We start from the raw sequence: 16,935 nt of genomic DNA on the forward strand, positions 1-16,935 counted from the left end.
TCGCTTTTGAGGGAGTGCAGCAAAGATTTACCAGGATGATTCTGGGGATGGTGGGACTGATAAATGAGAAATTGACTCGGTTAGGATTAGTTTTGTTGGAGTTCAGATGAGTTGGGGGGGGCGGGAATTCTCCGATTTAGAAAATTCTAACAGGACTAGACAGGATAGATGCAGGAAGGATGTTTCTGATGGTGGGTGCATCCAGAATCAGGGGTCACAGTCTGAGGATTTGGGGTGACCATTTAGGGCAGAGATAAGACAATTCTTCACTCCAAGTGTGGTGAGTCTGTGGAATTTATTCACAGTTGATGCTAAACATTTGAATTCTTCGAGGGGCAGCTAGAAATAGCACTTGGGGCAAATGGGACCAAAGGTTATGGGGAGAAAGCAGGATTAGGCTGTTAGACGATCAACCGTGATCGTGATGAACAGCGGAGCACACTTGAAGGGCTGAATGGCGGCCGCCCCCTTTCTTCTTTATTTCTGTATTTTCAAATTAATCCATTCATTTCGTGTACATCTCTGGAGCAGATGGGACTTGAACCCATACACTACCACTGTGCCACAAGAGCCCTCCTGAGTGTAGTTTAAGTTTGAATTATAGTCTCTAAAGTGGTTCAGCAGACCATTTGGCCCAATGAGTTCACACTAACTCTCTAAAGAGCATCTCATAGACACACCACCCCCTATCCTTTTAACCCTGCATTTCCCATAGTTGATCCACTGAGCCTGCTTATCATGGGCAATTAAGCATGGCTAGTCCACCGAACCTGCACATCTTTGTTTGGAGGAAACCACAGAAGCAGGGAGAATGTGTGGCACCTGCACAGATAGTCTCCCGAGGGTGAAATCGGACCTGGGTCCATGGTACTGTGAGGCAGCAATGCTAACCATTGAGTCACCATGCTGATCGAGTGTAGTTTAAAACTACACAGGAAAGTGATGCAAGTTGGTATATTTTAATATCCTTCATAGCTTGTCCAGTCAAAATTGGATTCATGGACTGGCTACCTAATTATGATGGCTGTACCTTTTAAGAAATTGTGGCAATTAACACAATCAAAGGTGGTCAGACTCAAAGTTGCAACAGTGAAACTTTAATCAGCATCTACTTGTGAATCTTGTTTAATTACTGTTGCATTCTCACAAGCAGAAACTGAAATCGCAAAATAGGCACAAATGAATTAGCTGATCAGGTGCAGCAGCATTTGGGTAAAAACAATGACTGCAGATGCTGGAAACCAGATTCTGGATTCGTAGTGCTGGAAAAGCACAGCAGTAAAATCAACGTTTCTGGCAAAAGCCCTTCATCAGGAATACAGGCCTCTGCCTGAAGGTTGGAGAGATAAACGAGAGCAGCATTTGGTATAATGTACCTGCTGTGGTAACATATACACTTGGAATCTTGGTAATAGTGTAGTAGCAAATATTGAATGCTATTCTAGTACTGTTCTAATCCCAAGCACAAGATTTATTAGGGGCGTTACACAAGGTTTGGTTACAGTACATAGTACTGTTAGATACAGTCATGGGAGCCAGTGAACTAATTGTATGATTCAGCATTAGTGAGATAATTTGAATACTGCCATCCTGTTTCTCCCCAAAGCAAAATGCTCAGAGACTGCTTAGTTGCATCTCCTTTATTCCATCTTTATTCTGGGCCATGGAGGGAGAGAGAACAGTCACCCAGGTACCCAGAGACATGACTTCACGGTCTTCTCTGGAACATCAGTTTCTCAATGAACTGCATAGTCATTTTGCAGGGCGGAGCATAGAGATATGGCAACATACATATTAATTGGGTGACCATTACAATCAATGAGTATCAATAGCAGAGACCAAGCCCTTTACTGTTAGACAATGAATGTTCTTAACCTTGTTAACTGGATTCATACAATGGATACTTTCCCCTTGCTAGCTGAACTTGCATACTGAATGCTTCCAATCTTGTTAAATAGCTGTACTTAATTATTGTTTTTCCACCTTGCCAACCCATTAACCTTGCCCCCTGCACCCCATTCTTTACTGTAAGTTCTTACCTGATCTCAAACTTAACTCTGCTTATACCCTCCATATATTCTCAATACAACAATAGTTAGTGTTGCTATGAGATAAATTACTTGTATAAGCAACTGGAGTATAGGGGTGGGGGGGAGGGGAGGGGTGCTGCTAGGGACCAGATTATGTCTTTAAGTGAGATTAGTTGAGGAATAATTACAGTACTGGCTGGCAGGTTGGGGGCATGCATCTGCTACCCTTGCTCTTCCATGTTGTATATACTCTGCTGCGGTGCTCCTTGTTTACATTGCTACCATTGGCACCCACTACCTTAAATGTGATCAAGCAGGCTGCTTTGTTCTAGGTAGTATTGATATTCTAAAATGTTGGAGGTGCGCTCACCTTAATAAGTGAAGCGTACTCTGTCACGCTCCAGCCTTATGTCTTGCAGGTGCTGGACTGGAGTGTCAGGCGATGCATTAATTATGACAGAATTCCTCCAACCTCAATGTCAGTGTTTATCTGGCTGATGTAGTTTAGTTTCCAATCATCATAACTCCCGGGATGTTGATAGGAGTGTCTCAGCGTGGAGATGGTCTTTGACTGGCACTTCCGTGGTTTGAATGTTGCTATCAGCCCAAGCCTGAATATTGCCTCGGCAACTGTACTAGCTTGGGTGCAACAATAGTATTGGACACAGTAACAGTATTGAAACAGTGACAGCAATGAGTACACTATACTGTAATAACATTGGGCAAAATGGTAACATCTGTTATGTAACGATATCCACTGCAGCTTAAGTGATTTCTTTAAAGCGGGAGGTCTTTTAACAAAAAAAGCAGCCAGTTGTCCAGTGTGACCATGGTCAACTGCCCCTGATCTTGACCTGACACTGGAGAGTATTTTGAGGTGTGTTAACACCAAGGCAAGGAAAAGCTTGCATTTGCATAACATTTTTGATTCGTCAAGAAAACCAGAATGTACTTTTGAAGTGGTGTCACCAGCGTAGAAGACATGACAGCCAGTTTCTACACAGCAAGATCCTGTGAGTAGCAATGCAATTCATGACCAGATTGTCTTATGATGTATGGTGATGAGTAAATATAGTCTGTGATGTGACTGTACATAATGCCATGTGGTCTGTTATGAATATTTTTCTAATCAACCTGTTCAGAGATGTATTTATATACCTCTGGAGCAGGTGGGACTTGAACCAGTCCTCCTGGCCTTAGAGATAGGGAATCCTTCTGAGAGTACACTTGGGGACATGGCCTGTTAATCTCAAGATTGCATGGTATCAGTACCTTTCAAATTTACAAATCAGGGTGAAATGATTGTGAATGTACAGGAATTAAATGCATAAACACAAAGTACCTTAATATTTCACAAATGTTTTGCATCAACCTTTATGGTGGATGATATGTTGGTTAGGTCACTTTTGGAATATTTGAGTGCAGTTCTGTTCTCCTTTCTACTGGAAGGATGTTGTGAAACTTGAAAGGGTTCAGAAATGATTTACAAGGATGTTGCCAGGGTTGGAGGATTTGAGTTAAAGGGGGAGGCTGAATAAGCTGGGGCTGTTTTTTCTGGAGCATTGGAGGCTGACGGGTGACCTCTATAGAGGTTTATAAAATCATGAGGGGTATCAATAGAGTAATTAAATGAAGTCTTTTCCCTGGGGTGAGGGAGTCCAGAACTAGAGGGCATAGATTTTAGGGTGAGGGGAGAAAGATATGAAAGAGACCTAAGGGGCAATCTTTTCATGCAGAGGGTGGTGCATGTTTGGACTGAGCTGTCCGAGGAAGTGGTGGAGGCAGGTACAATTGGAATATTTAAAAGGCATCTGGATGGGTATGTGATTAGGAAGGGTTTAGAAGCAATATGGGCCAAGTGTTCGCAAATAAGACTAAATTAGGTTGGGATATCTGGTTGCCACAGTCGAATTGGATCGAAGGATCTGTTTCCGTGCTGTACATCTCTCTGACTCTGGGGGTGTGTGGGGTGGGATGTGGCAGGAATTAAGTACTGTCATCATCACTAAAGTAGTATTAGACAAAGAAATGGGGCTGAAGGCAGATATGTTCTGTGACAACTGGTTATAATGTGTTAATGATTTGGGAGGTGGTGAATGTACTGTAGTCAGTTTTTTTAAACACAAAAATTGAGAGATATTGATAGGTTAAGTAAGTGAGCAAGCAGTTGGCAAGTGGAGTATAATGTAGGAAATTGTGAAGTTGCACATCTTAAGGAGAGCAAAAGATCGTATTTAATTGGAGAAAAATGCAGAAAGCTGCAACGCAAAAGGACCTGAGTGTGTACTTGTGCATAAAATGCAAAACGCTAACCCATCAGTGCAGCAGGTAATCGGTAAGGTTATTGGATCGTTAGCCCTTATTTCAAGGGGATTGGCGTATAAGAGCAAGGAAGTCTTAATGAAACTGTACAAGGTGCTGTTGAGACCGTATCTGGAGTAGTGCTGAACTGTTTTGGTCCCTTGTGTAAGGAAAAATATCATTTCATTGCAGGCAGTTCAGAGAACTAGCATGATTCCTAGTAATTGGCTCCAGAGCAAAGACTAAGTAGTTTGAATGTCTACCTCTTATCCTTCTAAATTCCAGTAAGTAATCTCATTGAAACAAATGGGTTTCTTAAGGGGATTGAAAAGTAAACGCTGAGAGGATGTTTCCCCTCTGAGTCAATAACCAGAGGGCATGGTCTCAGAATGAAGGGGTGCCAGTTTAAGACTGCAATGAGAAGGAATTTCTTCAGAGGATTCAGAGTCTTTGGAACTCCTTGTCACAGCAGCCCTCGCTGTACGCAAAGCTCCTTGTGCTTAAGGCTAAGAATCCTTGTATATGTTGGAGCTTAGATAGAGAATCAAGTTTTATGAGGGTAGGGTGATGGATCTGAGGAATTTCGGATTGGCAATGATCCCATTGATTGATGGAGCATACCTGAAGGGTCGAATGACCTACTACTTTCTTACTACTTGGGGTATTATGGATGCTGGAAATCTGAAATAAAATCAAATTACTGGAGATAGTTTTAATCAACCTGCTTGGAGATGTTATTCACACCTCTAGAGCAGAATAGACTTGAACCTAAGCTTCTGACTTGGAGCCTCTACAATTGCGTTACCAGTGAGAAACTCAGCAGATGTACCAGTATCTATGGAGAGAAAAAACAGCATTCATGTTTCAAATGTGATATGACTTCAATAGTTGAAATAAGGCTGGACATGATGCTTGGTTAATTTATGCAACAGAAGCACTTTTGTATCTGTTTAATACACTGAATTGCAAGTTTTACTTAACTGCAGTGGTCCATACTTAAAGTTTGTATATTTTAGATTTGAAGCAATTTGGGTGGTGAGTAGAATTAATTCACCTGTGGGGTCAAGTGTTAGCTTGGAGTTTGCCATCACACACTTTGCTCCGAGTTGCATTTCTGCTTTACATATTTAGTATTTGCATTGCTTAACTGTTGGCTGAATGCTTTGATTTTATAATGTTTAATGCATTTGCTAGTGGCTGCAGGATCTCAAGTCACAATTGTCGCCTGACTTGTTTAAGTAGCTCTATTGTCAAAAAGAAATGAAACTTAATATCTTACTGCCCACAATTCATAACTTTACGTTCCTTGTAGAAAAATGATAGACCTGCAACTACCAGTATTTCACCTTGCAGATACAAATCCAAGTTAAAGAATAAAAAGAAATTGTGCACAGATCTAGTTCCCTCCTGGGAAGGCAATGGCCTATGGTATTATTGGTAGATAATTAGTCAATGACACAGATCATGTTCTGGGGGCCCAGGTTTGAATCCATGGCAGATGGTGGGATTTGAATTCAACCCAGATTGGATTTAAGAGTCTAATGACCATGAAACCATTGTCGATTACTGGGTAAAACTCACCTGATTCACTGTCCTTTCGGGAAGGAAACTTGTGTGGTCTGGCTGACATGTTACTCCAGATCCACAATAAATGGTGGAGTGGCACCCACATCCAGTGAAGAAATTAAAAAAGGATACAGTACCCTGGAGGATGTTCAATGAAATTTTGCCATACTGCTTTTGGAATGAGAGGATTGTGAAAACCGTTTGTGTGTAACTATATCTATATTTCATGGTGTTTTGGAAGAATGAGATGATGTAATTAAAAGAAAATTCTGAAAGAGTTTAACAGGGTAAATGTTATTTTAATTGACAAACCTATGAATTGGATCATGGTATTGGATTGGGGATCAACTTTTTAGAACTGAGGTGACCAAAGTTTTAATCACTCTAAAAGTGGGAATCTTTGGAATTTGCTGTGGATGCTCAGCTGTTGAGCATGTTTGAGACAGTTTTAGACTTTTATGCAGGAAGATGGAGTTAAGGCATAAAATCTTCAGTGGGGCGGCAAGTCTGAAGGGTCGAAAAGTCTGCACCTATCTATTATCTTCCCAGGTATCACTATGTAGTGTTTGCAGTTGAAGTGGATTATACTCTGACTATATTCCGTTGAAATGCTTACAGTTGCACAGGGTGCAAGATGTGCATTATTGCCAGACCAACTAAAGTCATAGAGATGTACAGCTTAGAAACCGACTCTTTCATTCAACTAGTCCATACTAACCAGATATCCCAATCTAATCTAGTCCCATTTGCCAGCACTTGCCCATATACCTCTTAAACCCTTTCGATTCGTATACCCACCCAGATGCCTCTTAAATGTAATTATACCAGCCTCCAACGCTACTTCTGACAGCTCATTCCATACACATACCATCTTCTGCATGAAAACGTTGCCCCTTAGGTTCCTTTTATATCTTTCCCCTCTCACCCTAAGCCTATGCCCTCTAGTTCTGGACTCCCCCACTCCAGGGAAAAGACTTTGTCTATTTACCCTATCCATGCCCCTCATGATTTATTAACCTTTATAAGGGCCTCACTCAGCCTCTGACACACCAGGAAAGGCAGCCCCAGCCTATTAGAGTTTTGAGAACTGCACACTCTTTAATATTCAGGCTTGAAATATTGGTGTCTTGCTCATTCAGACTGAAAAGCTGCAGTCACCTAAAGGTTTATAAGAATCTGTATGTACTTCGTAATGTTGCTGATAATGTTGATCTGATTTCTGTAGTACCTTCAGAAGGCCCAGTTTCTCCCACACGAGAGGAACTTTCTATGGCAGCAGATTTACTTCAAAGTGAGAATGGCAGCGGTGCAGAGCTGGCAAAGCCTCTCCATCTCCAGTACCTGGAGCGTGCTCTTAGACTTGACCCTTTCCTGCGTCAGGCAGCAAATGTCTTCAACAGGCCTATTTCAAGGTAAGACAGCTTGCAGAAGTTGGATTGCATTTTTTGCCTACGTTGTGAATGGGGATTGAAAAGTTCATTTATGGGGTATGCGATTGGATAGCTGGCTGGTCCTGCATTTATTGACCATGCCTGGTTTCCCTTGAAGGTTGTGGTGAGCTGCCTCCTTGAACGCTGCAATATATTTTGTTTACGTAAACCCACAATGTTGTGAAGGCAGGAGTTCCAGAATTTTAATCCTGGAACACTGAAGGAATGCTAAGATATAGCTAAGTCAAGATGGATAGTGTTTTGAAGGGGACCTTGATAGTGGTGGTCCTAAGTTTCTACTGCCCTTGACCTCTAGACAAAGTGGTCATGTGTTTCAAATTCTTGAAATAGTGTAAGAGGACAACTGTTTTAGAGAGGCAGGTGGCAAAGATAGAGCAGTTCTACTTTACTTTCAGTCGTCTTATTTGATGTACATATGCCTTTGTACAGAAATTGTTTATGCTACCCTTCGTGTCGCATTTGAACAAAGTATACTTGAATCATGAAGGTTCAAGAAATATCTTGTTGTTTGTGTCTTTGATCCTTAATTTTATGTGACACTTTTGGATAACAGCCATAAATGAATCGTTTTTACCCTCAGAGCACATTTGCAATGTCTGTATTGTATTAACAAGTATCCTCATGTTTATTTCTAAATCTGCAAATGCTTATTTTTGCTTCTCTTACTGTTATAGTGACGAGAGCGATGATGGGCTTGAAGATGCTTCGTCATTGTCTAAAACAGGTTCTGGAAATCTTCTGAACAGTGTTAAAAAGGAGCCTGTAGATGAGGAACTGGGAGAGCAACCAGAAGTTGGACATAGCAGAACTCTAACAGCTCCACCCTCGCTCAATGGTGCCTTTCATCCAGGTAAGAATCTGGAGGGCATGGGCATCGTTTTTAGCATGAATTTGCTGGAAAGCTGACAGAATTCTGTAACAAGGTACTATGTTTGTTCTGGGAGTAGTGTCACACTCTCTCAAACTTGGTCCTTTGTGCTTGGTATGCCAAAAGCGATTTTCCAAAGGATGGAATTCTAATTTTATGTGTTTGGTAATTTTTGACAGTCTTGAGAGTTAGTTTGCACTGCACAAATCAAAATGCTGCTTGTGTTTCCAGTAAGAACCATTGAGTTTATGTTTTGGTGTTCACATTGACAAATGAGCTTGGTACAGGACACAATCTGTTCTGTTTCTCATTGATTAACTCGATTGTTACGTGCCACTCATGTAAACTAACAGGAGATCAGTTGTTTTATATCAGACTCAGGCTGACCTGAGATTATTGATCGGAATGTTTGGTATTGGGTGGATGACATAAAAATGGGAAGTTTAATTGCCAGGTTAATTGTTTTTATCAATAAATAGGGGAATTAAATGTTGCTGGCATGAAGAAGATTATCACAAACAATAGGCAGAGATCTGACATTAAACCAAGAATTCTCAGATGGCTAAGGTCTAAGTCACCACTGGGAGTAGATACAGCTAGGTCAGTTAATTTTAAAAAAAATCACACAACAGCACTGAGTCCATTCAAAGTGCCTCCTGCTCCCAAACTGATCATTCTCCACAGCCAAAGGCAGTCAATTAGGGTTCACACTGACTATTGGCAGGCTGAGAGCTACTGTCCTCTGAAATCAAATAGCATGTACCAGCGAAGGAGACAGCACTGTTAGATAAGAATAATTGGAAATCCCAGTACTTAGGCAGGTAAAAATAAAGGGAAATCTGGGTTGAACTGCATTTATTTAAACACAAGAGGCTAACAACTAAGACAAATGAACTTGACATGGATAGGTGCATGGGACTGGGATATTATGGCTGCTACAGAAACATCCCTGGGAGGGGGAACAGGACTGGCAGCTAAACGTTCTTGGGTATAGATGCTATGGGAAGGACAGAGGGAAAGGCAAGAGAAGAGTGGTATTTCCAATTTTTTTTTTGATTCTGGAGAGCATCACAGTAGTAGTGAGAGAAGAAATTCTCCTTCGGTGAGACAGTGTGGGTAGAACTGAGAAATAAAAAGGGGGAAATGACTTTGATAGCACTGTACTATAGGCACCTGCAGTAGTCAACAGGAGATCGTGGTGCGAATATATAAGGAGATCGTAGATAGCTGCAAGGATATTCGTGTTGTGATAGTAGGGGATTTTGACTTTCCTAACATTGACTGGGACTGTCATAGTGTTAAGGCCCTGGCTGGAGAGAAATTGTGTGTGTTCAGAAAGGATTTCTCATGCAGATGGCTGCACTAGAAAAGGGGCAAAACCTGACATCCTCTTGGGAAATATGGCAGGGCAAGTGATGGAAATGTTAGTAGGTGGGAGTACTTTGGGAGCAGTGACCATAATTCCATTAGTTTTAAAATATCTATGGCAAAGGATATATCTGGTTCCCAAGTTAAACTTCTATATTGGGGCAAGGCCAATTTTGATGGTGTTAGGTTGACTGGGAGAGGTTTTTTAGGCAAAGGGATGTGGGAGGCTTTCAAAGTGAGTTAGTTCAGGGCCAGTATATTAGAGTGAAGGATAAGGCTGGCAGGAATAGGGAATCTGGTCTTGGGAAAAAAGAGCAGTCAAATGTCCTTGAGTACAGAGGGTGTCAGAGTACACTTGAGAAAAGTCAGGAGAGCTAAAGGGGACAACAGATGGCATTGGCAAATAAAACAAAGGAGAATCCAAATAGATTCTAAAAGTACATGAAGGGCAAAAGAATAACTAGGGAGCAGATAAGTCCTCCTAAAGATAACAAGGAGCCCGAAAAGATGGGGTGAAATTCTAAATGAGTATTTCTTGTCAGTGCTTACTGTTGAGAAACATATGGATGATTGTGAACTTAAGGAAATAAATAGTGATGTTTTGTAGAGTGTGCACATTACAGAAGAGGAGGTGCTGAAAGTCTTAAAACATGTTAAAGTAAATAAATCCCTTGGACCTGATCACATGACTCCCAGGATTTTGTGGGAGGCTAGGGAAGAAATTGTCGGGTGCCTAGCGAGATATTTATATCGGCAGCAGCCATGGGTGTAGTGACCAAAGATTGGAGGGTAGCTGATGTTGCCATTATTTGAGGTTGCAGGGAGATGCTTGGGAACTACAGATTGGTGAGCCTAATGACCATGGTGAGTAAGTTGTTAGAGAGATTGATCTAAAGCATTTTGAGAGGCAAGAACACATTTGGGATCGTCAGCATGGTTTTGTGCATGAGAAATCATGTCTCATGAATGTGATTTGAGTTTTTCAAAGGGGTGGCCAAGAAAGTAGATGAAGGCAGTGCATTAGACTTCAGCAAGATGTTTGATTACGTACTGCGGATAGATTGTTGAGTAAAGTTAAATTTCAAGGTGAAAGGTCCCAGAAGACTGGAGGGTAGTGAATGTTATTCAAGAAGGGCTGCAAAGAAAAACCTGGGAACTGTAGACTAGTAAGCTTACGTCTGTGATAGGTACGTTACTTGAGAAGATTCTGAGAGATAAGATATGCATGCATTTGGAAAGACAAGGTTTGATGAGTAGTCAGTATGGTTTTGTGCATGGGCGATCATGCCTATCAGATTTGTTAGAATATGAAATCACCAAGAAGGTTGTTGAGGGCAGTGTGGTAGACATGGTCTATATGGATTTCAGCAAGGCATTTGAAAGGTTTCACGTGGTAGGCTGCTCTGAAAGGTTAGATCGCGTGGAATCCAAGGGAATGTGGCAAATTGCATACACAATTGGCTTGATGGCAGGAAGCAGAGGGTAATAGGATGCTTGTCGGACTGGAGGCCTGTGACGAGTGGAGTGCTCCAGTGGTTTGTGTTGGGCCCATTGCTGTTTGTTATCTCTATCAATGATTTGGATGCCAGTGTCCAAGGCATGATTAATAAGTTTGCAGATGACAGTAAAATAGGCAGTATCGTGGACAGTTATCAGAAATTGTAGCAAGACCTTGATCAGCTGGGGAAGTGGGTCGAGAAATGGCAAATGGAATTTAATATAGATAAGTGAGGTCTTGTATTTTGGCAAGTCAAATCAAAGTAGGGTCTGAAGGAGTGTCGTGGAACAGCGGGATCTTGGAGTTCAGGTGCACGGTACTCTGAAAGTGGAGTTGCAGGTAGACAGGGCAGTGAAGAAGGCTTTTGACACAGTGGCCTTATCAGTCCGGGCATTGAGCATAGACATTGGGAAGTACAGGCCATCCTGTACATTTGCAGTTGTACAGGATGTTGGTGAGGCCACACTTGGCGCAATATGTTCAGTTTTGGTCATCTTGTTATAAGAAGGATGTTATTCAGCTGGAAAGAGTGCAAAAGAAATTTACAAGGATGTTGCCAGGACTCAATGGCCTGAGTTAGAGGGAGAGGTTGGACAAGCTTGGACTTTTTCCTTTAGAGCATAGGTGACTGAGGGGGGACCTTAGAAGTGTATAAGACCATGAGAGACATAGGGTGAATGTGGTCAGTCTTTTTCCCAGGGTTGGGGAATCAAGGACTAGAGTGCATCAGTTTAAGGTTAGAGAGGAAAGAATAAAAGGGAACCTAAACCATTTTTTTAAACCTAGAGAGTGGTACACATATGGAAATGTTTGAGGTGGATATATATCAACATTTGAAAGGCTTTTGGACAAATACATGAATAGGAAAGGTTTTGACTGATATAGACCAAGTGTAGGGAAATGTGGTTAGCGTGGATGGGCATTTTGGTCGGCATGGACCTGTTTGAGCCAAAGGGCCCATCTCCATGCTGTAGGACTCTATGATCCAAGGACAGCTAGCCAGTTGGATGCAAAATTGGCTTGATTGTGGGTGGTGATAGAGGTTTGCTTTTCAGACTGGAGGCCTGTGACCAACAAGATGCCACAGTGATGAGTGCTGGGTCCACTGTTATTCACCATTTACGTAAATTATTTCGATGAGAATTCAGGAAGTATGGTTAGTAAGTTAGTGAATGATACCATGGTTATTGGTATAGTGGGCAGTGAAGAAGGTCATCTGGGAATGCAGTGAGATCTTGATAATCTGGGCCAGTGGGCTGAGGAATAGCAGATAGAGTTTATTTGAGATAAATGCATTTTAGTAAAGCAAACCAGGGTGGGAATTAGGGCCCTGGAGGATGTTATAAAACAGATTTAAGGGTTAAGGTTCATAGCTCCTTGAAAGTGGAGTCACAGACAATATAGTGAAGATGGCATTTGGTACACTTGCCTTTACTGGTGTGTGCATTGAGTATAGGACATATTGTTGCAGCTGCAGATGATGTTGGTGAAAAAGATTACTGTTCAACTGAGAGTGTAGACGAGCTTTTTCTGGGATGTAAGGTTTGTGTTATAAAGAGACAGGGTTGGACTCTTTCTCCTGGGGCATGGGTATACAATATCATGTGTCTCATGATATTATATACCTTTATAGATGTATATAATTTCATGAGAGACATAGATAAGTTAGATAGCGGACAACTTTACCCCATGGTTGGGGGGACCCTAAAATTACGGGGCATTGGTTTAAAATGAGGGGAGAGATACAAAAGCATACAAAATGATAATTGTTTTAATGCAGAGGTTGGGGAGTGTCTGGAACGGATTGCCAGATAGAGTGGTGGAAGTGAGAACAATTTTGTCATTTAAGAAACATTTAGACAGGTACAAGGATAGGATAGCTATGGAGAAATACGCACCAAACACAGACAACTAGGGCTAGTTTAAATTGTGAAAACTGGGCAGCATGGGCAAGTTGGGCCGAAGACCCTGTTTTCATGCTACAGCCCTCTGACTTTAAGGATGTTTCAGACCAGGTTCATAAATTTCTCAAATTTTGATATCTTGGTTCAAGATGGTCTAAGAAGACCTCAACTACCTACTTGCTTCAAAGTGTTATTGGTTCCTATCATTCTGAATAGTTCCTCTTCACAAAGCACCCTGTTCAGCATGTTGCTCAGTTTCAAGAACTAATTTGCTTTAACTGAGTTTTGTGGGGTGGTGGTAACTAATAATTACCTGCAATGTTTATGTTCAGCAGAATTCAAAGTTGAGAAGGGAAACGTATACAATTTCAGCAAATTGAAGAAAAGCAGGAAATGGCTGAAGGTGAGGACATAACAGTGCCGATTCAACCTGTTTGATTCCCGCTCAGTAACAGTGATCTCTGTGTAGATCTGTGCTATTCTTTAAAGTGTGCTGCTGAGAGTAATTCGTGTTTTGGAGCATGCTTGTTCAGTTCCTCCTGATCAATCTCAACGCACGCAATCACTGACAAGACACAGGATAGGCTTTGTGAACAGAAGTGAAAGATAAACCTGTTGTGTGTTTTAATGGTTCAAAAGTAAATTGGATAAACAGTGTAATTATTTGCCTCCCAGGCCAGTACCACTTGCTGAAATATAACTGTTATAGCTGATATAGTGCCAGCCTTGGCTCAGTTGTTGCACAGTCACTCCTGAGTCAAAATGTTGTGGATTGCATAAATAGGCTTAATCACAGAGTTCAGGCTGGCACTCTGTGTCCTGTCAAAGATTTTCAGATGAAGCATTAAACAGAGGCCACGTTACTGTTAGGTGAATACAGAATATCCTATATCCAGAAATACTATTTGATGAAGAGCAAGGAGGTAATTCTTGCCATTGGAAAGGTGTCATCCTAGTGGTATTATTGCTGAACTATTAATCCAGAGACCAAGGAAGTGTCTTTGGTCCTGGATTTGAATCTCTCCATGGCAGATGAATTTGAATTTAATAAAATGTGGAATTCAGAGTCTAATGGTGACCGTGAATCCATTGCTGTTTGTCTGGAAAAATCCATCTAATGTTGTTTAGGGAAGGAATCTGCTGTCCTCACCTGGTCTGGCCTACATGTGACTCCAGACCCACAGCAATGTGATTGACTCTAGCTGCCCTCTGGACAACTAGATGGCAAATAAATGCTGGCCCAGCCAGTGATGCCCTCATCCTGTGAATTAATGAAAACTGTTCAGCCTTTCAACTATTTTAAAAATTCCAATAATTTTGCTGTATTTTTCAACCATTTTGTGTTTTTATATTTTACAACAGTGACTAAGCTTCAGTTATGTTGTGAAGTGCTTTGGGATATTAAGAAGATGTGAAAGACTTGCTGTGTTCTTGTTTGTTCTTTAGCTGCCAGACTGTTCAGGTTCCCTGATAGTCACTGAAGGATGATTTGACTAACCTTGGGTGTCCTTTTTTTTTCCCCCCCCCCGTTTTCTCTCTCAATCCAAAGCTGATTGTTGGGTACAGTTCAGCACTCAGTGGGAACGTTGAAGCCTCTGCTCGAGTGGCATCCTTCATATGAGGTCAGATTATATGAGCACTGGTACACTGACTAACTGCAAAGGGTAATGTAAGGACACTGGACCCAAGCTGGAACTTGACCTGTGCAAGTCCCACGTATTCCAGAAGGAGTTCTCTCTTCTGTAACCTTTGCATTGAGATAATTGTGATACTCAGTTGTTACTTGATCTTGAAAGACAGCTGCATACTTTCCAAGCTATTTGGAAAACTTGTGTTGCTTTTCACAAGGCTTAAATTTTGCAGCAGTCTTTCTTTGCCTTCTTTCATTTGGGCACAACTTTAAAGGGAGTAGCTCCATGTGACCATCTTGCTCCAGGCAAAGACCACGTTCATATGCTAGTGCAGCTGATATCTGGAACTCGAGCTGAAAATGGTCGTGTGACAAATTATTCACGACCCACACTATTGAAGCTGCATGTTACTGGAGACTTTGACCCCTTTGAGTGAGGACCTGGGTGCTGTTCGAAAATTATTTATGTCCAATTTAAAAGTTTGACTGTTATCTTGTAGTGACATATTTCCAGTCATATTGATAAGTGTAGTTTGTGCACAGTTACATGGTTTAAAGTTTGTATTTTCCTAATATGGTTTGAATGTTTATGCACGCAGATGACTTGATACTACTTTGTGATGTGAAGTGTATTTGATGCACTGAGAGGGTGATTGATGTGAACTGGCTCTTAATGTGCTTTTCTGTTGCACCTGTTTGGTGGCTTGTAGAATTCCACTTATAAGTTTGATTTAGTCAACTGGATTTCGGATATGGTCAATTGTGGTGGTGAAATATGTAAATCTTCAAATTTTCTCAACCGCATCATCTTTTGGGCTATTAATGCTTAGTGAGGATAAGAACAGATAATAGTAACAATATAAATGTTTCACCCTCAGCACCACTTGTCAGAACTAAACTTCTGCAACACGTTTAAAGTAACTGAATACCAAGAAGTTTGAAGTCAGACATTGACCCACATCATAAACTCTGTCTCTGAGCCACTGATGCCACTGTTCCCCCCCAGTGCCTATTCCAGTTTCACTCAGTTTGCAGCTCAGAACTGAGCAAGACACCAATACTGCATTTTACTTCAAGGTTGGACATTTAGTCTGATAGCTTGAAGGTATAATGAAGATTTACAGAATGGGTGCCATTGGTGTGGGTGTGCAGTCTATGTTTAGGCTTCACACAAATGTTGAAAGAGGGCAGAGCATGGTGGTTATTGTGACATACAAATAAGAAAGACTTGATAAGGCAAAGCTAATCTTGCAAAACACTGAATTCATGTGTTGATTAAATAGAAGTTTTTAGATGTATCAGACAGAATATATAAAAACCAGCCCATTTTCAGCAATTACTCAGTCTGACGTCATGTCCCAGAATAAAAATAAGAAATACAAAAACTGTGGGACAGCATGAGAAACTTGACATGGTGAACTCCAAGACTTAAAATGTAGCACCTGAATTGTTATTTGAAACAGAGCTTAAATTGGTGATTTCCTCAGGTCGTCTTCCACTCATCAGAATACCTTTGGAGATTGTGACACACTTCCAGCAAGATGGCGGGAACAGAGAGAGTGTTAGTATTTGGTTGAAAGTGCGTGTGTTGAAGAGATTTGAAAACTGAGTAGGCGATTTGGAATTCTGTTTGCATATGGCTTATTCCCAACTTAGTGATGATCATATCTGCCTAAGAACCTACCTACTAAATCTGATTTGTGCAGATATCTGTTTTTTTCTTTGTGTGTAGAGTATTCTCTTGAGCAATGAGACTTCAGACTCCAACACAGATGATGATGATATCGAAGGGGAGTTTGTGCTCACCAAGGAGGAGTTGCACGATATGTTGCGTCTGCATAAGTACAGGAAGTTGCATCAGAGCAAAGTGCACAATGATAGAGAGGTAAGCAGTTCTATCATCTACCAGTTGTTCTGTTTTTGGCACCTTGTGGATTGCTGGGGAACAGAGCCACTTTGAGATTGTTGGGTCCATGAAAACTGCTAAGAACTCACTGACCAGTATGAAGAGAATAAATGGTGAAAGCTCATGGAGAGTTCCACTTCTCACAGAAAACTACCGCAAATGACATGGGGAAGTTACTTGCTTTGGAAGTAAGATGTTTTTCACTCGGCTGAATAAAGATGATCATTTTTGTGATACTTTCTGTTGAAGAAAGAATTTGGGATATATTGGGGTCTGAGCTTGGTACACTAGCCTGTACAAGATTAAAATCTGTATGGTGCTGACTGTTTTTCTAATTGCCTGTGAAGCATGAGTGTGGATTTGCATATCTGCTGCATCTATTTCTGGCAATTAGCTCATTGATAGCTGCCTGA

At 41.3% G+C, this 16,935-nt stretch overlaps 1 protein-coding gene across 3 annotated transcripts in view; it reads left to right on the top strand.

Annotated features, from left to right (window-relative positions):
- Positions 1 to 16,935, top strand: part of ino80 (INO80 complex ATPase subunit) — a 217,764-nt gene that overhangs the window by 31,997 nt on the left and 168,832 nt on the right. For 2 of the 3 annotated variants that reach the window (XM_072569372.1, XM_072569374.1), the window contains exons 2-5: positions 7,123 to 7,309; positions 8,023 to 8,198; positions 13,319 to 13,389; positions 16,349 to 16,501. In XM_072569372.1, coding sequence (XP_072425473.1) covers positions 7,167 to 7,309; positions 8,023 to 8,198; positions 13,319 to 13,389; positions 16,349 to 16,501 — 543 coding nt within the window. In that variant the 5' untranslated portion in view covers positions 7,123 to 7,166. The remainder of the gene's footprint in view (positions 1 to 7,122; positions 7,310 to 8,022; positions 8,199 to 13,318; positions 13,390 to 16,348; positions 16,502 to 16,935) is intronic. The other variant, XM_072569373.1, reaches the window with a different exon arrangement.

The sequence above is a fragment of the Chiloscyllium punctatum genome, chromosome 4 (genome assembly GCF_047496795.1).
Source record: "Chiloscyllium punctatum isolate Juve2018m chromosome 4, sChiPun1.3, whole genome shotgun sequence".
Lineage (NCBI taxonomy): Eukaryota > Metazoa > Chordata > Chondrichthyes > Orectolobiformes > Hemiscylliidae > Chiloscyllium > Chiloscyllium punctatum.